Here is a 26,161-nt window from a genome sequence, read left to right as displayed (position 1 = left end):
CTTCTGCATTCACACCATCTGCTGCTCAGAAGCTGTGCTTTGACGCTGAGAAATGTAAGCAGCCGTCCATAAATCATTCAAGTGTTGCACACGTGCAAACTCACACACAGATAAATATGCTTTCTAATCTGTAGAACAATGCAAAATGTTGCAGCAGCTGCACTTGTATCTAACTTTAAGAGGTGATTGATCCCTGACTGCACACTCGGGCAAGACACTTGATGTGAAGCTGCTCCTACTGGTTGCACCAGTGTGTGTGTGTGTGTGTGTGTACGTACGACCTGGTGAGTATGCACAGGTGTAAGGTGCAGGACATCTACCCTCTGTGCTGCAGTACAGTTGTTATAATGATATAAAGCTGGTGTACAGACCTGAGTGTCTTCAGGAATCAGGACTATGAGGCTCTGTATCCACACTAGAGGTGCATTTATTGTTGCTAGGTTACAAACGTATGCTCTCTCCCTTTGCAAAGGTGAGCAAACTGATGGAGCAGAGACTGCTGGGAGTGTATTACTCCTGTCCACTTGTTGACAGTGACGTCCTGCCGCTGGAGTTTTTTTTTTAATGAGTCAAAGAGCATAGATCAACAGCTTCCCTCTCCACCGTACACCAGACTGCATTCATTCCACATTCATCACACCAGTCTTAGTCTTACCCCGGAAATGTGATACTATTTGCTCATCGCACATCAAAATAAAATGATGCGCCTTACCGATTGTGCGCGGCAGCATGCCTTGTCGTGGCATCAGGTTGTCATCGAGTCCCTCAAGGCCACCATAAAGAGAGTGTGAGATCCTGCGCTCATGGTCATCCAGAGAGGTGTTCATCAGCTGCTGGGGTCCTAACGGGCTCCCCGGGGTCTCCTGGTAGAAGGAACAAGACATGTTACAGCTCTCCTTCAGTCTAAAAAAAGGGTTCATGCCGCCCTTTGAGAAGGGATGTGATGTAATAAAGGACTAATAATTCATGAGTGGAGACAATGAAACAAAAGTCAGAGAATCAGGTTTGCAACAGACGGACAAAGGGACGGCTATACAAGCTATATAAAGCTATACAAGCTAATGCTACCAGTGTGATAAGCAGGATAAATAAGCATGGATTTCCAATAGGCTGTTAGCTTGTAGCATCTTGACATTTCCCTCAGGGGCCATGATGACAGTCTCTTGTTTGCTGGACAAATTGACCATTTGCTGGCCCCGTCCCCCCGTAGGCACACATGTACGGTCGTGTGTGTGTGTGTCTGTTTGTCCATTGCATGGTTGGCTGTATTGATTTGCCACGGTTTCTGCATTCTGCATTGCTAAGGATGATGACAGCTCTTGCCATAAAGACGACCATCATCTGCGACGTGGCATAATGAGCAATAAGGCTGAAACATTCCGGTCAATACCAGAGCCAAATTACCACAATCAATGGCGATAACTGGCCAGGCTGGGGTTCGATTTTGGCAGAAGGTCTTTGCCCAATGATCCCTTCAGCCCTCTAAACGGTCGAGGTGTTGTAATAATAGCAGCAGCCGCACGGATTCTGATGAAAACAAACTACCACAGTTTATGAGACGAAGAGGCTGGAAATATTCACAAACCATGTAAAAACATGATCAAGATGAGCCGGTTAATTCTCTGCACTCAACAACAGGAGGACTTACTGGACTTAAACTAGTCCACGGAACCATCTTGTGTGGCTTCATGAGCCATCCTGAACCACGTTGCTTTACAGGTCTCAGCACTCATGAGACCCCACTGTGTGAGGTTCAGAAGGCCGTGTAAATATGATTGATCTAGCTTCGACGATGAGCACACGCTATATTTCTGGAGGGCTGCGATGCTTTTCTTGAACTACAAATGGAGCCAAAGGGAACAACCTGAAAGAACCAATGGAAACTTCACATGGACACAACACATCCACTGCCAAAACACACTCATTTCAGAGGTCGCCATATGGAGCTGCGACTGCTGGCATGCAGCTGCTCCTGACTTTAAATGAGGTAGTTAATGAATTGGCCGACGGAGTGGCTGAGGTGAAACGCCTCGGTAATAGCCGAGGGGATTCGCCACACTGAGAGGTGTGTGTGTGTGTGTGTGTGTCGGCGACAGATCACACCGCAGCTCATTGCATATTCAGTCCGATAATTGAGCTCCTGGAAGGTCTCGATCCCGCCGGGTGCCAGCGGTGAGGTGGAGGTTCGTGCGTTTCCATGGGGACGGAGGAAGCAGGGCGGGCTTGTGATTTATGCGACGGCAAACATTTGAGATTGATTTGAGATTGGATGTGGAGGGATGGAGACATGGCGGGGAAAATAAATACAGGATTATTCGATCCCATATGTCGGTAAATGTCAAAAAGCACCGCAGCGATCATCCTATAGTAATTAGGTATTATTAGATTTTAACTACTGTGTGACTGACAGCTGGGTATGAAGTATTGATCTACAGAGAGCCTATAGGGACAATCTGAGCTGGCTCTGAGGCGTCTTGTTGTGTGTATTAAATGGTTGTTTTCCTGTTTGTGTTGTCTCAGAGTCGTGGATACTTCTTTTTTTTTTATAAATAGCCCGACACTTGGACAGCCTCAGGCCGGCCTGCAGCTCCACGTGTGAGGCAAAGACGGATGAGACACCCAGAGCCTGAATTCTATTCATCCACCAAGTCTCACTGCCTCACACACACACACACACACACACACACAGACACACCCAGACACACACACACACACAGACACACACAGTGTCTCTACAAGCAAACACAGAGAAATATCCTTGAAAATAAATGCATACATGCATAAGCTGAAAGTACACCGACACAAAGTGTGTGCGCACACACACACACACACACACACACACGTACACAGAACACACCTTCAGGCTTAGCCTCTGCTTTCAATTACCAGGCGGGCCGAGGGGAAATCAAAACTTTGACACACCAGGTTGGAAAAGGAGAGCAGGGAAGCCAGGCAGTGCCAGAGGCGTACACGTGCACGCCGACGTGCACGCTCGTACAGCAGTTCTCAGCCTCAGCTTTCAAGCAGGCGACAGGCCGAGGTGTACAGAGAATGTAGAAACATGACATGGAAGGCAGGAAAGAAGTTGTGTTGCTCGGTTCACAGTCAGTTTTTTTTCCCCTCTCCCTCCAGCGGCCTCCGGGGAGGCTGCGCGTGCACGTGGGAGGGGCTGTAAGCCACCACAGCCTGACTACTGACTGATATTTTACCAGAGAAGGAGCTGATGCTCACACAGGGAAGGTTTTTCTCTGAGAAACAATCCGAGCAGAGTATCACTCAGTAACTAATGCTGCCATGTGGCTGTGCAGCCTGTTTACCCTCCAGCGTCTCCACGCCGGGGTCAACAGTCAACAACAGCCGACTGCTCAGCTCTGAGGTGTGAATGTGTGAAAGCCAAGCGGGAAGCAGGTGGCTGCTGCAAAAGGTCAACGTCAGGCTATTCAGGAGGCTCATTCACAGTGTTACATGACTCAAAGGTGACCTTACTGTATAGAGTAAGTAAGTCAAGATGCAGCCTCTAGGGGGTGGCTGCAAAAGTGAGTCAATCCCCATAGACTCCAGTGTTTAAACTTCACATGGGATGGAGGTATCAGAACAGCCTGGAACAGCCGGGAACGATGGAGCACTCTGGAAAAGCCTGAAAAGGTCTGAAACCGCCCCAAGCAGCCCAGAACCCTATAGAACAGCCCGGAGAAGCTTAGGACAGCTTCGAATGGCCCTGGATGGTCCAGAACTGCTCAAAACAGAAGAGCCTAAACAGTTTGAAGCAGCCTGCAAGTGTTCAGAACAGCCTGCAACAACTTAGAAAAGCACCAACAGCACCAACTGGTCTGTTACATCATACAAAACAGACGGTTTGGAACAGCCATCAATAGTGTTGGAGAGTCCAGAACAGCCTGGAACAACCTCCCGGAGGAGCCCTGAATGGACCCTTATAGTGTGGACCCGTTTAACGGCCCACAGCTCATCCCAGCTGTCGCTAAACAAACCAGTCTCTGAACTCCCACAGCCGAGCGTGACCTCGGACAGTCTGGATTTACTGCGGTGCAGACTGTGTGGAAACATCTTGATTTATGATGTGACCCAGCAGCCCAGTGGAAACAGCAGCGACAGGCTGATTAGAGGCTGTTACTGTAAAACACCACGCCATCTCCAAGCAAGGAGAACACCTGACGTTAATACAGAGGCTGTGTGTGTGTGTGTGTGTGTTACTCTTATAGTCCAGTATCCCTGCAGAATGTGGTAGACTCCACATGATACCTGTGATGTGCATACAGACGGTATTTATTGTGTTTTTGGGCGTAGTGCAGCTTATCAGCCATTATTCTGTCTGGATGATATTGGTCGGTTGTTTTCACTTTTGAAAACGCACAATATAGTTAAATTAGGCTGCTATTTAAACCCATTGTGTTACCATCCTTTTTGTAAATGTGTCTCACTGGCAGAATGATGTCTGAATCACAAAATCTGATTCTAATTACAGGACAACAATAGTGAATAGGACTCTCATCAAAACAGCGTGTTAATGGTCTCGGTGCATTATTTAGAGTGTAAACGTGTCTTTGTGCGACTCGTCTCTACCTCGTTTCTTTTGGACACTCGTCGGGCCACGATGAGCTGGATCATGCCGCGCTTGTTGCCCTCCGTCGACATGGACTTGCGCAGCGTCTCCATGGCGTCTTGGTTGGTTTTGCCCAGCAGCGACTCGCCGTTGACGGCGATCAGCTGGTCGTTGACTCTCAGCCGCCCATCCTGCACAGAAAGACAAACACGTTTATAAAAGGCAGAGCGCAGACAGGACATTAGTGTGAGACGAATGAAAAGCAGCCATAAGTCTGACTCAACGGTGATCGAATCAGGCTAACAGTCTCTCCGGTGGAGTGTATCCTGTTTCTAGTCCTGATCTGATGTTTAGCAAAGAAGAGTGCTTTTAGCTCCATCATGATGTGCTGTCAACACAAGCCTGTGTGTATGAGAAACAATCAAGCTAAAGGACGATTGAATCCGACTACAGACAGCAACAGGAAATGGGATGCTGCTCAGGGCTCGCAGCTCTTTTGGTCCTCAGACCCTCGAGCTGCCGTACTCTACCTTGCAGGCAGCTCCTCCGTTTATGATGGACTTGACAAAGATGCCCAGATCTGCGTGGTTCTCCTTGGAGCGGTTTCCTTTGACGCTGACACCCAGACCTGCTGAACCCGAGTCGCTGAGCGGGATCTCAAAGGTCAGGAACTCCCTGGTCCCGTCTGGGGTGAGGACCAGCTCGTCCTCCTCGGCCTTCTGTAACACACACACAGAGAGGCACCGGGTCAGGTCTACTGCTCCACTGCGCTGCTCTCTAATTTTGGCCAAAGAGCAGAAGTCGGACGGACATCCATTCGCCCCACTTGAGGGTAATGAAAAGCACTTGCAGATAAATTGCAGCTGAGCAGAGAGCAGGGCGGTAAATCAGACAGTAAGCTCATTAAATACATCAGATGTATTAGTGTTAAACAGACTACTGCTCCTAAGTGTTAAATCAGCCACTTAGTGTTTGCAGGCAGGGACTTCAAGACTCTCAGTACAGAGGAGCCGACATCAGGAGCAGAGTGGGTGGTCCTCGCTCTTACCCCGGTCTCAGCTCGCTCCGAGTGCACCGAGCCCGACTGACCACAGTCGTAGCTGCACCTGGATTTATGATGCACGTCCGTGTAAAGCCAGGACGGGCGCTAAGCAGCGCACTTCTATCCAAAGCACACGCTAACTTCAGATATGGACCACATGGAGAAGACCTCTGTCTTAAACAGGGTTCCTTTATTTCCCTCTTTCTTCTTGAGTCTCCCTGTTGATCAATACAGTATCCTTCTATCTTTGCTGAAGTGAAACCTCTCAGTCAGCTGACCAAATGTCCCTTTACACACACCCTTCTTTCAAGGTTGTGTGGTTATTAACTTTCCATCGTTGTTACCATGGATACCATACTAAAAGTTACACTCAGGTGAAATCACTCCAGGCTTAAATCTGAGTTTAAGTTCTAAGTTGGATACAATGATAAAACGTCGCCTGGTTGTGTGCGCTTCAGGACGTCAGCACGTGCAGTTAGCGTGTTGTCTCAGGTGCATCAGTTTCCTAAACATCACTTCATTCTTCTATCTGTGCAATTATTAATAGATCACCTCATCATGAACTCAAAATAACTGAGCTGCCATGATCCATTCATCTAAACACAAACACTCACAACACTGCCTGAAACAGGAAGCAGCAGCCATGTTTTCCACTGTTAAATATGAGCTAATTCTTGACTTTCTGCTAGCTGCGGCTAACTTACCATCAACACACAGTCACATGCTTCACCTGACAGCTTGAATATTAATGTGTAGTATTGTCCTGACTGAAAGGGTTAAAACAGGAGCCGACCCTCCACCTGGATCATGATGCTGACTGCGTCAAACTGCCAGTAAACTTCCCAGCAGCCCCGCATCCACACAGCAGCCTAATTGACATGCTGAGTGCTCGCTCGCTCCCTCTCTCTCCCCCTCTCTTCCACAACAGGTGCTCCTCTCACTCTTCCTCTATATTCACTCTCTCTTCCAGCTCAACAATAAAACGCTATTCTCTCGTGCTCGTTATTTGACAGCTGTCCTCTGAATAGATGGGTGCGTGCACGCTGGCGCCTGGCAATTATTGTGCACGCCTAATGAATTCAATCATCGGGCTCGGTGTCAGCATGTCATTAGCTCCCTTTGTTTGCCGGGAGAGAGATGGAATTACTCTGGGTGGAACGGAGGATGGAGGAAGAGGAGGATGGAAGGGAGAGGAGAGGAGAGGAGGAAGGAAGGGGAGGAAGATGAAGGGACGGGCGGGCGTGAAGAGCGCGTGAGTGCGCCTGCGTGTTTTTCTCCCCACAGACAAAAGAATGCTACCTGGAAGGAATGTGAGACTAACTGAAAAACAAAGCCAACTTATGGGAATAATTAGAGGATAAATAGAGGAATGGAATTATTTGTGGAAAGCCCAGTCCAATTCATCCTGCTGAATGCACGCCTAATTAATTAACCAACGACTTAATCCTCTTCAGGACAGAATAAGGAAACAGAAAAATGCCACAAATCATATCTTGATCTTTTTAACATGATGTAAAAAGTTTCATGTTCACTTCCTGTAGGGTCTGATTCAAAGCCCATCACCTCATTATAACCAGTGTAGCTGCACTGCAACATGAATGGTGGGTGGTAGGTTTAGGTGAGGCCAGCAGGACAATCTGACCAAAACGACCAAAGCATGGAGACTGTTTACTTGTAGTGTGAACAGTGGTCAATATGCCTCAATGTGTTTTAATCTTATGAATCCAAATATTCTCTGAAGAGTAAAGAAAAGCCGCGATCCAGATGTTTCGTGTTAAATAAATTTCAGTGTTCCTTAGCACAGCTATCGCTTGTGTGCGCCGCTAACGTTAGCTCAGAAACAGCACTGTGAATTGTTGTCTGAGAAGCTCAGCTATGCTAATGTTAGCTTCAGCAGCTAATGTGCAGAAATGAAAACAGCATGGTTGGGGCCTGTGGGAAAATAACAATAAACGCTGGTTAAAGGTCATTTTTTGGTTTTTCGTTGTCTCGTTTGAACAAAAAAAAAAAAACCCATCATTGTGTGATTATGATTCATTCACAGGAGATAATGTCTGTTTAACGTGCAGCAGGACGAGGCAGTTATCTGAAATTGCTCACAGCCAGCTCTGAGGAGGGCTCATCCAGATCTGTTCCGAGGTTCTGGAGGATCTTAGCGATGATAATGAAGTCAGGGAGGAAGTGGGTAAAAATAAATAAAGGCACAAAGTAAGAGGAGTGAATGAAGGTGAGGGAAGGAGTGATGGGCTGGAGAGGAGGTGAAGAGGCGAGGAGGAGAACAGAATGAGGGAGCGAGGCATGACAATGACGGGGCGAGCGAGGGAGGGAGCGAGGAGGGAGTGTGAATGGAAGGCTGACAGAAAGGGATGAATCCATGTGGAACACAAAGCAGACAGACTGCCACCTCTCTCTGTCTGCTTTCTCTGCCTTCCACCTTTTTTCACCTTCCTAACGCTCTTTTTTTTTTTTAACCATTTCCACCTGCCTTTGTGCTCCCCCCTCCTCCCTGACATCCCTCAATCTCTCCCTCTTCTTCCTGTGACTACACATACACCCACATGAATACATTTTCTCTCCATTTTTGGCACTGAGCTCGTGTTTGTGCCACGAAAAGGTGAACAAAAAAAACAACTTGAAAGTTCCAGCCTCACGTTTCAGCTCAAATGGAGCCGAGGTCTGCGGACAAATGGAGGAAATCAGCGTTTGTCTGGTTAACAGGTGGCCTCCATGAGCCAGGGTCCGACAACAACAATATCTCTATATTCTCCTTCTTCTTGCCTGCCTGATCCTCGCCCACTTCCTGCTTAATGCACATCTTTTCAAAGACTACAATCTTGAACATTGCTGGACATCAGACATGTTTTTACCCTCCCTCCTCTGCTGTGCCTTAAACGACCGGCAGTTTGGCGCCAAGCTCGACCTCGGCCGTACAAACCTGTCGATTTCATGTGGAAAAGTCGCTCGAGGGGAATTTCAGAGGGAAAAAGAGAGAGTAAGGAGGGAGGGGCCGCTTGCACAGACAGAGCGAGAGAGAATGGGGAGAGGGAGGAGGTGAAGAAGAAGCAGTGAAGGGTGTAATTGGTGGAGAGAAGTCGGGCGTGGAGCCCATTGTTGGCTGCCTACTGTAGCACAATCTATCTCTGCTTATTCATACTCTGACTATTCCTCTCTCTGCATCTCCATCACCGTGCTGCCGTGTCACCCACAGCCATCGCTGCTGTGTGGCCAAAAATATGTGGACACATCTGTCTCGTGCTCTTCTTGCTCCTCCTGAAGCCGCAGGCTCCCCGTTGATAGACCATGAATATCAACTACCTGTGCAGTCGACAGCGCTGAAGCTAGCGCAGCATGGAGGAGGAAGGCAGGTGTGTGTGGGTGTGAGAGAGAGAGAAAGACAGAGGGGGAGGAGAGCAGCATCTCACCAGCTAAATAACATCCTCATTACAACTGCAGCAAAAACTCCTCAAAGCCACTCAGCTGCCCTCTTTCTGTCCACTGGAAACAGTTTATAACCTCATCCAAGCCCGAGCAGTTACACCAGCAGCTGCTCCCGGTCATGTGTGTGTGTGTGTAGCATGCATCAGAAGCATCATGTGTTTGTGTGAAGTGCACCATATGGCTCGTGTGTGAGCCATAAAGCTATGATATATATATATATATATATATATATATATATATATATATATATATATATATATATATATATATCCATACCCTTTATTCAAGGAAGGATTGACATATTTATGGCGTAAAGGCTGGCAGATTATAGGAATGCAACCAAACGCAGCTGTTCCTCATATTTGTGTACATGCAGTTAAACACAGCAACAACAGGTGGACACGCATTCTTAAAGCTAACTACACTGTCCATAACTGTGAAGGAACCTTTTATAATGTCACCTTCGGGTTTCTGAAGAGCTGTTCTTGTGAGTGTGAGTGAGTGAGTGCTTGTCATCATGTTAGCAGAGTCTGCCTAATCTCCTGATTAATCCAAACACAGGCAAAGAACAAAGTACGTGTATGTGTAAACAGATATAAAACTTCACCTTCTTGTACAGTTGTTTAGAAGCCAGATGTACAACGAAATCTAACACTTTATAGTTTCAGCTATAGTTGGACATTAGAACATGGTGGTGGAAACCTTTGGAGCTGCACTTCCTCGAGTGGCCACTTGAGGGTGGCTCCGAAACTGAGTCAGTCCCCATAGACCTCCATGTTCAAATGTGGTACAAACCTTCTGGTCACTAGTGATGATGTGACTGTGTGTTTTAATGATGTTAGGGATCATAATTATGGAGAGTTAAGGTGTGACCTGAGTGGGTCAGCTTGTGATCTTCCTCCTCATACAGCTGCAAGCTCACTTCAGCTTCAGTGTTTTGTCCAGGAGTCACACAGACTCTACAGAAAATGACTGTGTCCGTCTTTATTTACACTTTATGAGCAGTCAGAGAATGAGAATCACAGTCAGTTCTTACACACACGCCTCGTCATGAAAAGCCAACACCTGCCCTGTTACACCAAACTCCATCATCAAGAAATCCTTCATGTTGGCATTCAGATCACACAGCAGCTCTGTGTGCAGAGGAAGCAGAGAGAGAGGAAACATGCATGTGTGTGTGTGTGTGTGTGTGTGTGTGTGTGATAGATAGCATCTTGGCATGGTGTTGCTGCAGCATTACTGCTGCTCCTGCTGATGGCTTTTCAATATAGCATCGCTGTAATTTTCCATAAGCCTGTGTGACTAATGGCGTAAACAATGGAGCTGAATGTTCACGTTATGGGCCCATTATGGAACTATCAGAGCAGGCGTGTAAAGACGGATGCCTTTGATCAGCGCTCTATTGTAGGAGCCAGGTGCGGGGAAGAGGGTTTGCGTCTTAAAATGTGTCTTAAGTGTGTGTGTGTGTGTGGGTGAGTGAAATAAAGAGATGCGATGAAAACTGAAGACAAGGCAAGAAAGAGACAGAGAAAACCCAACAAAGTGTTTTGTTTCTACAGATCATTGGCAGAGCAATGGATCGCTTAAATGGCTCCCAGTCTATTTGTGCAGCCACCCAGAGTATCTCATTTGCTTTTGATGCCCCCCCCTCCCCCTACCTCCTATACAACATAATGGCCCAAGCTGGTGATGTCATGCAGCAGTTACCTCAATCAGCCAATGGGGTTTCCCAGCTGTCACAGGCTGTCTTGGATGCTAAAGGGAGCAGTCAGAGTCACAGGTTAGACCCTCACAGAGACCACTTAACGTCAACACAGGATGTAAGTAATGAAGGGACAATGGGCCAGGAATGAGAGGGCCGCTGGTTAAAATGGAAAAGTCAGACAGACAATCAACAAACCAGAGGCAGCCTCTAGCGGACGGCGGCGAAAACACGGATGATTTTTGGGTCATTGAACCAATTTCAAGAAGTGAGTGCATTTTCCACTTCAGTTGTTGCATTTTGTCTGCCGTGCAGCCCCTCCACAGAGCGTTCGCTCTCACTCACACACACTGGATGACCCGCGCTGTGCCAACCTCCAAAAACCTCAGCTGGAGAGCTGGCAGCCCTGCAGGTCTAAAAGCTGTCTGCATGCTCCGCTCTGTCCGCTTTTACCGGACTAATTAGTCTGTACCGAGACATGCAAAACAATAACAAAGCACATTAAAGCTAAAGTGGGCCATGACGAGCTCAGGCTTCCAGCATGCTACACCTGGCAAGTTTTTGATGTTTTATATAAATGCATATTAACCCCGTGAACCCTGATTTGAAAGCATGTTTTTCACTCCTGTTGCACCTTTTAATCAGTGTGAGCTCATTGTTCACTGAAAGTCCTGCACCTCTGTGGAAACAGCAGCATCATGGATACAGGTAGAGGTGACTCAGACACGGCTTTTGTGCAGGATGACACGGAAAGACAGAAATTATAATGAAAAAACAAACCCGCAGTATGAGTCCGTTTGTAAACTGGCATTACCTATAGTGGAAAAAAACATCTGTAATATCTATATGTGGAGCTCCATGCTATAGATATATAGTTAATTAGCACTGGACCGCACGTTTTTCCACACGTGCACTGCTTCCCCAAACTGCTCGCAATGCATTGCCGCAGACTATAAATACTTCAGCCACCCCAAACTGGGAAATCCAGGTCATCCAAGTCTCGAACCCAGGACCTCTCACACACTAAGCAACTATCATACCCCTACAGGACAGGCCAGAGAGCCATCCTGCACAGCATTATCAATGAAATGTGTTAACTTTCAGAGCCCTAATAAATATATATCTGAGTCCTGATCAGGAGGTAATGTCCGACTCCAAATGAGTCTGAAACCACGCAATCCGGAGTTTCAGTCTCGATTGGAATCGGACGTTACCTCCCGATGTCCCTGGTTATTTCTTTCCATTTAAACAGACAGACATGATGCATTCTAGCACCATGGGAAAGAAAAAAAACACCTGACGCTCTGAAAGCCTTATTATTTTTCATCAGAAAAATAGTCAATGGCGAAATAATAAAATAATTATTAATTGATGCTCTCCTGCTCCACAGTCATTCTTTCTACTGGAAATATATCTATTACTTGGAAATGGATGTCCATTAAACGCTGCCCTGCTCTGTCAGACTCTGCCTCTGAAGCCTCACACCATCTCGGTGCCGCCGCCTCTGCTGCTGCTGTTGTTATTGGTGGTGAGATGTTTGAAATGAGGCGCCTGACAACAGATAGCATCTGAAAGGCATTATGGCGGTTGATGTTCCGGGAAAGGGTGAGGAGGAGGAGTAGGAGGAGGAGTGAGGCTCATCTGGACATTTGGAGTTTGGGAGGCAGGATGGGAGGGAGCTGAGGGGAGACAAAATGGGGGCGAGAGGAGACGAGGTGGTGCATTTCCTCAATCGATCAAGCTCTCATCCATATGGGGCCACTGGTTTTATTTTAGGGAGGCAAACGTCCAAAAAAAGAGACGGTAAACTGGAAATCCTAGAAGCTGCAATAACAATATGCTCCTGGAGTTTACATTATTTGGCAGGATTAAGCTTGTTTGTTGTTTATTTCAGAGCTGATGCAATGATTCACAATAATCATCGACGTTCCTTCATGACAAGGTTCCTGTGTAACAGCTGGTGGCGACAACTGCCAATCAAATTAACTGGCCAATTACACGTCTAATGTGCCACGTTAAAAAAAAGGTAACTAATTATATGCACTTAGCCAGATGTGACCTGAAGTGGAGGCCAGGTGTGAGGACGAGTTTGCGGTTCTAAACTGCAGCTCAGGTTTTAGTAGAAATGGAGAGTTCGGGAAAAATGAGGAGCTTTTTAATATGGGCGGTACAAGCAGACGAGTTTCTAACAGTCCAGAAACAATCTGCCGTTTCTGAGGCGGATCCTGAGAGATTTCATCAGTGCGTCACCATGGATGAGACGAAGAATCCAAACCAGAGACCGCAGAGGTCTGGGTCGAGGCGATGACCTGTGGTCTGAGCTGTCCCTGGTACAACTGGTGTTCCTCAAGGTTCTGTCTCGGGTCCTCTGGTATTTATTATCAACCCTTTTTTTTTTGCAAAAATGTGAAATTTATTGATCTAAATCTACCAAATCCTCTTCATCTAAACCGACAGTTTCCACCTTGTAATCATCAACTCAAACATACGGATTTCTTCCCCTCATTGTTACACAACACTTCATCCTGACCCCGAGACATTTCTGCATCCATTTGTCACCATGGATGAGACTTCAGATCCAACCGTGGGGACAGCCAGAGTGAGGTCTACATCAACATGATGGCTTCTGATTTCTACTGATAGATACCAAATACGCTGATCCCCGAGACAGCTACAGGAGGACCAGAGACTACAAGTCCACCACTGGACGATCAATCACTTGATTGACAGAAGATGGAGGCAGAGCTCAGTGGACAGACAAATGATCTGCATGTGTGAGTGCAGATGTCTCTTACACCTGATCATGACATGTCCTAAAGTGTCTCTGCATGACGGACAGGCTCTCAGCTCTGTCTGCACTTTGCAGACCCACTGTTTGTTATTCGCCTCACACATCAGAGTGGGTCTGCAGCGAGAAGGCCAGACTGGCAGCCTTATCCTCCGCCAGCAAATAAAGCGCAGTCCCATGTGTTTCCACCTTCACTGACAAACACAGCTCTGAGGGGAGTGATGGAGCAAATTATAGTGCGGTGCAGCTCCAGCGGTCCACACTGATGAACCATGAAATTGTGATTTGTTAGAGCAACTCTGGCTGGAGATTAAAATTAGTGTTACTGACTAACACTTATTTTATGCATAAGTAGTGACTTGCACTTTGATTAACCAGCTAGTTTACTCTCAAAGCCTGGGTGATAATGTCCATGCAAATGAAGAGGAGGAGGAGGAGGAGGAGGAGGAGGTTTGGGTTTTTTTTATTTGCAGGCTAGAGTCGGGTCTTACCAGGTCTCTGGGGCATTGCATCTGGGGCTCAGCGTTCTAGAGGATGAAAGGGAGGGAACAGAAGAACCGAAAGAAATCAAACAAAAACACTGATCCACACAAAGAGTTAAAAATTTGAACAGATATGAGGCCGTGGGAGGGAAACATGCGCCTGAACAAATGGACATGCAAGATAAGGAAGAGATGAATCCCAGCAGACAGGTGTGTGTGCACACAAGACTTCAACTGACCACCCGGCCTCATCACACAGACACACAGACACACACAAACAGACACACACACACAGACACAGACACACTCACAGACACACTCACAGACACACTCACAGACACACTCACAGACACACTCACAGACACACTCACAGACACACACGGCTCTTAAATTTCCAGCTGCATTGGACACAACTTCACACTAAAGCTGTGTGTCAGTTCAGAGACTGATGAGAGCATCTGTGTATCCATGGTAACGACACTGGATCATTCATAACAAATCTTGATAGAAAAGTAAACTATGTTTTTATCTTGTGTACAATCTGCCCTGAGTCTCGTCTCTCAGGTGGGTCAATCAGAAGGTATTTGGGGGTGAACATATTTCTTTTTAATTCTGAGCTCACAGTATAAAAAAGGTGCTGGAATCAGCATCATTTAAACATCGAACAGTGGGTGGATTCTGCAGCAGCGACCCCGAGTCTGAGCCTTAACAGGATTATTCCTTTAATAATAAAGCACAACAGCACAGTGACTTGAGCAGCACCTCCACTTTCTTCGGTAGCCTGCTGTAAACAGGCCTTTGAACTCTGCAGGAGAAATCAAACGTTTTCCTTTATAGCTGCTCAGGTTTGTGACACCTGCAGTACAACAGCTGCTGACTTTATTTTCCATTACTCTCTATTAGGTTTAATTGATTAAGCTTAGTAACTGCCATTTCTAATCCACACTTATGAGCCAAGGAAACAGGTTGTGTTTATGTTTTTTTTCCTTTAGCTTAAGGTTGATGTGTCGATTCATTTGAAGTTGTTTAGTTTCTTTCTGCCTTTGCTGGGTTCCAGACAAACTTGATGTGACGAATCAAATGTGAGCGAGCAACAGAGTTATCCTAGAGAGCCGGCGAGAGCCGGAGTCACTCCAGTCACTGGTGTGCATGCAGACATTGGTTTCTTCTTGCACACACACCAATCGCCAAATAAGCAGTACATGTATGCCATGGAGGACAGGACAGCAGGACACCCAAAAAATCTGGATTGCCCTCTGGTGGCAGTATGGGTCATAAACCCCGCCTCCTCCATGTTAGTGGATGGGACCCGGGCCTAACTAAAAGCTAGCACCCCTTCATTTTCCTAGAGATGGTGTATGGCTTGAGTAAAAGTTGCATGCACGAGATTTTCCTGTGTGCAGTTATCAGTGCACATGTGCAAGAAAATGATTTGAGAATAGTACACATTTGAGACGCTAAACAGTTTTTTTGTGTGCATGCAAGCAGCTTAGACAACTCAGTGAGACTGGTGCACATGGGAGTGACTGTCAGGAGTCCAGCTTTAAAAGCTAACGTTAGCCTTTTAGCTTAGCCCTGGTGTGTATGGGTAGTGTGGCGCTATAGATGGATCCAGATGCCAATCATGACAGATTTGTTTTTAAATTTACCTTTAATGTTCTAAGTGTGTGCAGTGAGCGCCCTCTACAGGCTGACACCTCAGTCTCAGGCTCCCTCCCTCTCATCCCGCCCCTCCTGCCTCAGCAGCTGATCACTACAAATAAAATACATCTAGCTGCCAACCACGCCGAGTCTCCTCTGATGATCTGACGATAACTATCGACCAGTGTGGCAGTTCGTCTCCTCCAGCTAACGGCCTCATCTGCATCCCTCTCTGTGATAATTGTCACCAATCAGCCACCTGATTGACACCGCTCTCTAACGAATGACTGTGTGTGTATAATGGCCGTGGTGGATTCTGATGGTAGAGGCCGTTTTTATGGCAACAGAGGAGGGATTTAAGGCCGTTTGGTGCCATAACTCACGTAGCTACTCAATAAGGTGTGTGGTGAAGCTGCTTGTGGAGCTGAAAAGATAGCAGAGAATCATTGACTGCTCCTGTGGAGTAAACACCGGTGTGATTTAAAGCTCGTCAGAAGCCTCCACTGTTCATTCATCCCTACATAAAAAACAGAAGCACTTATCTCCGCTGCTTTGGCCGCTGCTTCCTAATCAAACAACTCTGAGGAACTCCATCAAACCTTAATTTTCCGTGAAGATAATTAAGTAGAACATCTGGCATCATGTAAAAACACGACCTTCAGGGAACTAACAAACAACTAAATTAGCATCGGTTTGCATGAATAAAAAGTTTTGAGTGGCGTCTGCCCAGACTGAGTGACAGCACAGGCGCTCACAAACATTTGTGCAGTGTAATGTGTGAGGAAGCCGCCTGATTGATATTCAAGCCAAGTGTGTTTTTCACTCTCTGCCTTCTACCTGCTCATCCCCACATCCATCAATCTGCAGCTCGGAGGCAAAACAGCGAGAGAGACGGAAACACAGACAGAGAGGGTTACCTAACAAAGCAGAGGGAAGTGGAGGGAGACAGATAAAGACAGACTGAGGAGGAAGAGGGTGAAGGAGATGAAGAGGAAAGATGGAGTTCTACAGGTTCCCTCTGAGGCCAGCCGCAGCCTGATAATAGAGAGGAGTGCGGCGACGGAGCAGGACAATCAATCTGCATGCTCGCCTAGCGTGTTGTGTTAGCTGGGAAATGAGAAGACAGTCACTGTGGGGATTAACGGCAACACACACACACACACACACTCCTAATCCACACCCATCCATGCAAGGGACTGTATACAAACACACACATGACGATGTGAGATGGGCTGACAGGTTGAGGGGAGAGGTGCAGAGTGACAAACGTACCACTTCTCGAGGGAGGAAGGCGTCTTCCTGACGTAACACCAGCAGCCCCACGGCTCCGCCCATGGGTGTGGCTCTGAGCAGAGACACAACCTCCTCCTGGGTCCGCCCATTCAGGTCCACCCCGTTGACCTGAGCAGGAGTCACAGTGATGGAGTTCGAATTTGAAAAACTTGAAAATTCTGCATTTATTACAGACAGAAAGTGTAAAAACAGGAAAAACTGGCTGATGGTGAACTTTAAAACGCTTCTTGAATGCATCATCTAAGCCTCATGTATAAATCCAAATCAAGATCTGCAACAAGTTTTTCTGTATATTGTAGTGAACTATGATCCCACAGAGTAATAAAGTGACGTAAAGCAGCAACAGAAACAGTAAGTTCATTTCATATGGAGTAATGTTTTATAACACTTTGTATTTTTTATTTTCTAATGTGATTTCAAGCATGAGGTGGAAAGGATCCAAAGTTTTGTGGAACGCTTGTAATTGGGCGCTGTGCGGTGTAATCCTTTATGCAAATGAGATGATGCAACATGTGAAGCTGTTCCGTTCATGCTACGACACAGATATGAAAACACGTCACAGGAATTTATTAGTTCCACTTTAAACTCCACAGATGTCTGATTCAGATGACTCCTCTTCACACTGGGCTCCGTCTACTACCTGGTTCACATTAAATCCTGTCACCTATGAGCTGCTGTGTCTCTTTCTCACCTCCAGCAGCCTGTCTCCTGCCTTGAGGCGGCCATCTTGGATGGCAGCTCCCCGAGGCAGAATGTTCTTCACGTAGATGGGTGCGGAGCCGCCGATGGGAACGTCCCGGGATGTTATGCTGAAGCCGAGTCCCTCGGGGCCTGCGGAGACAGGAAGTGAGGGCGGAAGGTGTGAATGGAGGTTTTATCTGGAGGCAGGAACAGAAGCTCCTCTGCTGGGAGCACGGTTCTCATCAGCTGGCACAGCTCTGCTGGATCTGATGTAAGAGCAGGCAATCATGTTGGTCAGTGTTTAGGGAGACACTTGGCTCGGAGTGGAGTGGGCTTTGATTAGAAGGAGAGAGGGCTGGTATACACAGGGACACATTTCTCCCACTCAAGGGGAACATTTAACTTATTTAGCCAATGAGAGCCTCTCTGTGTTCAGAGCGCGGCCGTCCACCGCTCATCCTGCATCACCTGAGAGAGTCTGACAGGAAATGTGAGCCTGTTGTTGAAGTCATGACACTGGAACCAAGCAGGGAAGCTGAGGCTGCACTTCCCACAGGTGACACAACAAAACCCAAACAGCTGCTGCTGAAGAGGGGCTGTGCAGAGGAGGGCTGATCCAGCCCACATCTGTGCAACACAACTATACAGACGAGCAAAGGAGAGAAGAAGAAAGTTTCCCCTGTATGAAGCGCCACAGAAAATGCAAACCAACAACTGATGATGGAGGTGAGGCCTTGTTAGCTTGCAGCAGGCGAATCCCGCTAGCGACGTGATACTTCCGGTTCATGGGGACAGTGTCCGGGTCCATACAAAAGCCGTATGTAAACAACCGTCGAGTTTTTTTCCCACAGGGCTACAACGGAATAAACTGCTTTTTGAACCGAAAAAAAAACCGAAAGAATGAGCGACACGAAAAAAAACGCACATGCGGTCCTACCGCGGCCTGAATGGACTCTGCATATTACGAGGCACCACCTAGTGCCGGGTTAGCTGGATTCAGCGAGCACACGTATGTGTGATTTAAAAATAGAATGTATCCAGATTAAAGGCTATCTGGATTCAATCCTACTCTAGCTGGATTGACTTTCTCCAGTGTAAACGGGGCCTAAGTGTTAACGTTAGATGCACAATACAGAGCTTTATTGGCAAAAATATGATATATGTCATCCCTAACACTCAAGATAGAAGCTGTTAGGATGTAGTTCCGACCAGCAACATGCAAGAATTAAACAGTAATTTCTCAAAAGGTTGAAAATAAGTTTATGGAGTATTCTTCCTTGACATCTCTTCCCTGAATAAGATCTACTGCCTTTATCTGACAGGATAATATCTGACACAGAAAAAAACATATGTGAGAAAGTATTAATGAATTCTTTTTGTGTGTGCTTTTTCTGTGTTTATGTGGGCGGACGCCGCTTTGTTCGTTCAGACTCTTAAGAATGCTTCATTATGAAGGATGAGGATACTCAAGGTAAACACAGGAAATGAAGAGGAGTCCTGCATCCTGACAGCTCAGGTAGGATATAATGTTCGGAGGACGGCTGCATGCTTTTAAAGTCAAGTATGTAAATGGGTCAACACACTGATCCCTGCCAGCATCAAGTTCAAATAAGAACAATAAAGAGCATCCTCGCTGCATCAGAGCTGCGGCTTTAATCCTCGCTGCCTGATGCAAAGAATAGCAGAACATTTAGCCATTCTGTTTCACATCCTCCAACTAATCCTCCACATTGATGAGCCAATCAACTTCCCGCAGGCAGCAGCGGTGCGGTATTACATCCACCGGTAAATGCCTGTCGGGTTCCTGGCTTTAAACGGGGAGGAGGAGGAGAAGGATCTTTAAAACTCCCATTAGCTTGATTAAGACATACCTAAGCAATTTCCTGTGCAGAACAAGGAATACTTTGATTGATTCTGATACTCTCCAGGATTTGCGAGGAGACCGCCGTCTGATTCGAGGACATAAACAAAAGCGGGAGTTTAATCCGCGCTCGAAGCCGCGAGCTCTTGGGGGAATCGCCCGCCGTTAATCCCTGCAAGTGTCTGCTCCGACAACAGCAAACACAGCGGTGGAGGGAGGAAACGATAACATCTTGGACTGTGAACACAGCAGATCTGATCAGAACGCAGCGGTTTCTTAACCACACGCAGTGAGGACGGGCAGCTGGCTGTTCTTATGTTTTATGTCCTGGCTTCACTCCAGTCCCACCGGAGAGGACAGAGTCTGGTGTAAACTTGAGCGGGCATATGGCGCAGCCCTGTCAGACTTTCTGCTGTGGCATTTGACAGAGCACGGGGACCAGCGGCTGCTTAGCAACAAGCTCTCCGGCCCCGAGACCTGGCAGGGACACCTGGAATCCTGTTGGCAGAAGCTGGTGCCACCTGTGCCAGCTGTCAGTCAAAAAGGGCCCAAAGTTTTCCTCCTGACGCCGCCGTCGCTTCACATTTCTGTTCGTTTTAAAGCTCTTAACATCATTGTTCAGGATGTGCCAGGATGGAGGATGCTCGTGTACACAGTGCCTCACCTTTCTTTAGCTGGATGTTGAGCCTCCTCCCAACTTTTTTGGTGTACCCTGCTGTGGAGTTCACCCCCTTCTGTGGCGAGTGACCCATCGGAGGCTTGGCCGCAGACACTGCAGGGTGCGTCAGAGGCGGGTAGCCGTCGGTTGAGTCCGGGTGAGGGTGGTGCGGGTGCGTTTGGGAACCGTGCCGAGACATTCTCTGCGGTGTGCTGGACACGGTGCTGCCCGTGAGGGAGTCGGGACTGAAGCGGCCCGAGGCGTACGCAGGGTTCCTCTCGGCGTGGGACAGCTGCTCATAGTGGGCCTTCATGGAGGACGGCACCACGTGGAACATGATGACGGGTGAGCGCATGGCTTGGCGGAACATGTTCTGGGCTCTGAGACAAAAACAGCAGGAGGAAGGAGAGAGGAAGTCCGTTACTGACTGATGTCTTCCAGCAGTACAGTCATACTCGTCTACACAGGCACCCCGCCTTCCCCACACATCCATCCTATATATAAACTCCATCATCGCCCACCTGAACAATCTGACATGTTAATTAATACTTAGCATGAGCAGCTCTAAAAGGAGGCCCAGCCCTCCCCGACAGCTTCATCACATAATCCCCTCATTTGGCTGCAGATGAAGGCCTCGATCCGCCGCACAGTCTGCACAAAATCCTCTTTCAAACCCCCCCTGTGTGAGCCGTGTACAGTAGGTGTGAATGGAAACTTATGTTGGCTGTCAGCACTCTGTAAAAGCAGAGGCTTGTTAGCGCCACCTGTTTCCATACAGCAGACGTTGCTCTTCTTTAGAACAGCTGGACAGACACACAGGAAAAAGTCCGGGGCCCCATTACTGCCCCCCCACCACCCCCCACACTGGACTGACGACTACAACTCGGACCGCCGATGGATTTCTTTGAGAAATTCCAGGCCTGTTTTCCCAGCCCTCCCCTGTCACGGCATCTTTACGATTTCAGGCTGGATCGAGTGTCAGACGAGACCACAATCTGCCGCCTTATAAAAATACTGTAAAATAACAGGAGCAACTGTTGGACTAACTACACTATGTTTGGCAGCACTACTTCCAACCATCAGATAACATGTGTCTCCAACAGCCGGCCCTAACACGGCCAGAGATATAGAGTTACTGAAGAACTGATTATTCAAAATATATAGCAGACGTTGCTGCAGGAGTGCACCTCAATTCACTGTACAGGGGCACAGTTCATGCTAACCAGGAGTCCATCTTTACCAAATGAGGAGTTTAGTGAAGTAAAGTCAGTCCCACTTCTCCCCACAGTAATTCATCATTAGGTCACTTCTAAGTGTCTCTGCATCATTTAAACCAATCAGAATTGGGCAGAGTTGCTGTTTCCCAGCAGGCACAGACAGGAACCTGCTCAGGGCCCCTGGACAGGCAGGGACACACTACAGTGTGCAGACTGACAGAGGAAGACTTCCCTGAAGGGGGAGGAATTCATCATTTAAGAGGAGTTCATGCATTTCTTTAATATGCATATAATAATAAATACAAGGCAAATGATGGTCATTTTGTGAACTGACCCTTAAAATCCCTCAGACGACTAGTGCATCACCACGTGTGAGTGCATAGCTGTAGATTTACATGCTGTACATCACTCTGAGTGTATCTGAATGCATTCCATGCTGGCAGAGGAAACTGATAACACGGACACTGTGTGCATTCTTATAGAGCAAATAACACTGTATAGAAGCACTGAGGTGTGCACACAGGATCTAAAGAAGGCGGGGGGGGGGGGACACCAGAACAGCACTGAAAAACAGAGGGTGTTATTCCAACAGGAGGAGAGGAGCAGGAGGAGGAGAGGAGCAGGAGCTGAGACACACGGGGGAATAAAGAGAGGATTGCAGGGACCACTTCAGCCACTGAGGCGGTGACCTACAGGAGTTAAATAGGGAGAGGTTAGCTTAGCACGGTGACAGGCGCCGTGAGGAGCCTGTTCACCGGCAGCAGCAGCAGCAGAGAGGGGGAAGAAAACAGCGTGAGGGTAACGGCACAAAGAAGAGCCAGTCACACAGGAAGTCCAGAGACCACCGGGACGCTGCGATGGCGTCTGTGAGCTGCGGCCTTACTGTTCGAATCGGATGTTTCGCAGGTCTCCATTATTGATACGGACGATACAGTCGTTCTCCTGGAAGAGGCCCTGCTGCTCGGCCTTCCCTCCTCTCTCCAGGCGCTTAACCAACAAGCCGAGAGTCCTGAAATGTTCAGAGGTTTATGTCAAGAAGATGCAACATGAGACAACAAGGCAGCGTCACCGTGGTCTGCAAAACTGTGCACCTGTTCACAGTGTAAACAGTGTCACACGGTGTTCTACCCATACAGAAGAGGAGCCCTGAAACATCTGACCTCTGACTTCTCTTTTTAGGACTTTAAGACTTTTATTGTCTTTTAAATAAACCCAGAATTCTGGGAAAAACAACTGGACTTTGGAAAAAGTCAATTATGAGAAGAAGGGAGAAAGTCGGGATTATTAGAAACAACTGTAGCATTATGAGCAGAGAAGTCAGGATTATGAGAGGAACTCGGGATTATGTGGATCAGGACTCTCCTTGGAGAGCTCCACAGTCCTTGTGGTTTGTGGTTGTGTAGTTTTTATTTCTTTCATCATCTGCCTTTTAGTCTTCACTGATTTCTGTGACTGTGGTCAAAGCATCAGTCAGAGAGAGAGAGAGAGAGAGAGCCATGGCTAATTGCTGCCTCTGCTTCATGGTGTGTTACTGGAGAGGAGTCTGCAGTGTGATCCTGTCATTCCCATCATCAGGGCACCAAAGAGAGAACGCAGTGGCATCACATCAGGGTGCTTGGGAGGCCGTGCGGGGGAGGCATCTATTCAAAGGCAATCAACACGTTCTGAAAAGCCGACTCTGGTTCTGCTGACGCTCTGCATGTCTTAATGTTCTAACCTCTGTAACTGCTCTGCCCTTTTTTTCCCCTCAGCAAAACAAAAAAAGCCACAAACAGTGGTTCGAGCGGGTGACAAAAAACAGCGGCAGTAAAGCTGCAGAGAGGCTGCTGGTTCACATGGTAGAACTTCAGCCCCGCAGCGGCTGCCGCCCCGTAATCTGGCGTGGTAAACTGGCTTATGCCTCCACACACAGCCGCAGCGAGAGGCTAACTTCACCTGAAAGAGCGCTCGGCAGATTATAGGCCTGTCTGAGGGAGGAAATCAAGCACAGGCAGGAGAAGCCAGCACAAACCTAATCGAGTCTTCAGACAGTCTGTGTGTATCGATGCTTTTTTTATGAGCGCCGGCCGCCTAGGTAAACTGGGTTGATTTTAGGCTTTAATACTTGCCCTTGCCTGAAGCTTATAATTCAATATGAATGGGAATGTGATTACAGAGAGGGCAGAGAAGTTCAGGAGTTGAAAAAGTTCAGAGACAATTCTGCTGATTGAATCTGAGTGAGAACACAATGTGATTTGCTGGAGGGGCCATTTCTCTGATGAAAGCTCGGCATCTTAATCTTGGTGTAACGCACGACCTGACGTTTCCCCAATAAAAGAAAAGTGTATTATAAATGTGCTTTTAGGTTGATTAAGTCGGGCGGTCGGAAAAGTGATACCATCTTGATTTCCAATAAAGCACAACAGAGAGTCTGTATTCGATGATATTTGTGAGTCTCAGTCGGGGCGGAGTGGCACATAAAGAAAAGTTTGGACGCTTGTGGGGCTGCAGGCAAACTGACGATGACAGGAAGTGCAGCGTGCTGGCTCTATAAAACAGAACTAAGCCTCCAAAATCACACAGTATGACTTCATATTTCTCAGATTTGTCTTATTATCAGTAATAAGACTGTGCTGTAAAAACATAAACACTTAGCTCTCCTCATATGAAAAGTCATGACTGACCTTACAGTTATTAAAATAATCTGCTACCTGTGTTTAAACAGTGCACAATAAGCATGACCCTGCATGGAGCCGACATGCATGATGGTCTCAAAACCCAGCCTGTAGCCATGACTGTGCTGTTTCCATGACGATGCATGTTATTATATTGCAATGAACAATGAGCCGGCAGTGACTGAAAAATAAATGATGCTTAAAGGAGCTTCAGGTTTGGAGGGGTTAAGTATAAGACCCAGTGTGTTGATAATCTTTTCAGATTGTTTAAATAATCCGACTCCAAATTACATCTACATTCACATTGTAACTACGTTTTTATGACCTGAATCACAGACTCCAAACACACACTCTCCCTCTCCCTCTGTATTTAAACCAGATGTGAAATTCTTCCTTCACAGCTTTGTTCCATGTGTGTGTCTGAACGTGTTGCACAGATGTGTGTGTGTGTGTGTGTGTGTGTGTGTGTGTGTGTGTGTACACTGCTCAGTGTACTCTTTGAATCATGTAAAGCTGATGTGACAGCAGCCACAGAGAAATATGACGGTCACCTACAAACCCTAAACAGCCATGATTGATCACTGTAAACCGGCAAATCGCTTCATGATGCTGACGTGAGTGTGTGTGAGTGTGTGTGTGTGTGTTTTATTGTGGGCTTCAATGAGGGATGAAGTGATTACACACAGGCACCAAAGAGGAATGTCCGGTATGTGTGTGTGTGTGTGTGTGTGTGTGTGTGTGTGTGTGTGTGTGTGTGTGTGTGTGTGTAAAAAAAAAGTGAAAAAAATCCAAATTAACACAATTTGAGTCATTTTAAACGAACAAAAGTCGTAAAAAATGCATTTCTTTTATGAGTGTAATAAAGCTGACGGGTCATCAGCTTAAGGAGCTTAAGTGGCCAATTTTCTTTTTATTTTAGGATTGTAGAAGCTGTGAGGTGTGCTCCATTTGGGGAAAAAGCCTGAATGTGAAAGCCACAATGAGTCTATTCCTTAATGTTACAGCCAGATTTAGGCCATTTTAATTACATCTTGCATTTTGCGAACACGTTCTTACATAAATGTATCATAAAAATGATGATAATTGTGTATAAAGCCCTGCGGACACCTCCGCCTCCTCCTCCTTGTTGCTCTGCTCTGCGTAGGTTTACCTGCGGTCCCTGCCACTGAAAGGCACCACGTGGATCCCCAGGGGCCCACCGTCGTTTGACACCTCCACCAGTTTGACAATGTCTCTGAGAGAGAGACGGGTGGATGACAGAGAGACAAGGGTGGGGGAGAGGATGGGAGGGGGAGGGAGTGGAGAAGAAAGGAGAGGAGGAGAGGAGAGGAGAGGAGAGGAGAGGAGAGGAGAGGAGAGGAGAGGAGAGGAGAGGAGAGGAGAGGAGAGGAGAGCAGAGGAGGAGAGGAGGAGAGGAGAGGAGGAGAGGAGAGGAGAGGAGAGGAGAGGAGGGGAGGAGAGGAGGAGAGGAGAGGAGAGGAGAGGAGGGGAGGAGAGGAGGAGAGAGGAGAGGAGGAGGGGAGAGGAGAGGAGGAGAGGAGGAGAGGAGAGGAGAGGAGGAGAGAGGAGGGGAGAGGAGGAGAGAGGAGAGGAGAGGAGAGGAGAGGAGAGGAGAGGAGAGGAGAGGAGAGGAGAGGAGAGGAGAGGAGAGGAGAGGAGGAGGAGAGGAGAGGAGAGGAGAGGAGGAGAGGAGGAGAGGAGGAGAGAGGAGGAGAGAGGAGGAGAGAGGAGAGGAGAGGAGAGGAGGGGGGTGACACCATGTGGGCAAAAACAAAAACAGGAAACAAGGTGATGAAAGAAAAGAAACATCATGATGACAACAAATAAAAACACAAAGGTGTTGGAAGCATAAAACCGTGCAGTGCAAATAAATAAAAACACACACAAGGAACAACAGGAAGGTTTCTAAAATGCTCTCACACACACACACTCCTCTGGTGGGTGGGGCTACTTTAAAATCCTGTTGTTACAAACTCAGACACAGGGAGAGCTGTGCCCCTAAAGCAGTGATTGATAAGTCTGTGGCCTCAGGAGATCAGCCAGAGAGACAGAAACATCTGTGGGACGTTTCGACCAAAAATATATATACAGGAAGAAAACACTTCTGTTGCTGCTGTAAAGAAATAATAAGATGCAGCGCTGC

General features: G+C 47.3%; 1 protein-coding gene across 4 annotated transcripts in view; it reads right to left on the bottom strand.

The window, feature by feature from the left end:
- Positions 1–26,161, bottom strand: part of pard3ab (par-3 family cell polarity regulator alpha, b) — a 183,713-nt gene that overhangs the window by 72,124 nt on the left and 85,428 nt on the right. For 3 of the 4 annotated variants that reach the window (XM_028426670.1, XM_028426671.1, XM_028426673.1), the window contains exons 7-16: positions 25,169–25,252; positions 22,248–22,373; positions 20,154–20,527; positions 17,639–17,778; positions 16,927–17,055; positions 14,023–14,058; positions 10,749–10,796; positions 5,092–5,280; positions 4,582–4,752; positions 713–863 (exon numbers count right to left, since the gene is read on the bottom strand). In XM_028426670.1, coding sequence (XP_028282471.1) covers positions 713–863; positions 4,582–4,752; positions 5,092–5,280; positions 10,749–10,796; positions 14,023–14,058; positions 16,927–17,055; positions 17,639–17,778; positions 20,154–20,527; positions 22,248–22,373; positions 25,169–25,252 — 1,448 coding nt within the window. The remainder of the gene's footprint in view (positions 1–712; positions 864–4,581; positions 4,753–5,091; positions 5,281–10,748; positions 10,797–14,022; positions 14,059–16,926; positions 17,056–17,638; positions 17,779–20,153; positions 20,528–22,247; positions 22,374–25,168; positions 25,253–26,161) is intronic. The other variant, XM_028426674.1, reaches the window with a different exon arrangement.

The sequence above is a fragment of the Parambassis ranga genome, chromosome 17 (assembly GCF_900634625.1).
Source record: "Parambassis ranga chromosome 17, fParRan2.1, whole genome shotgun sequence".
Classification (NCBI taxonomy): Eukaryota; Metazoa; Chordata; class Actinopteri; family Ambassidae; genus Parambassis; species Parambassis ranga.
This window is presented reverse-complemented; position numbering and strand designations above follow the sequence as displayed.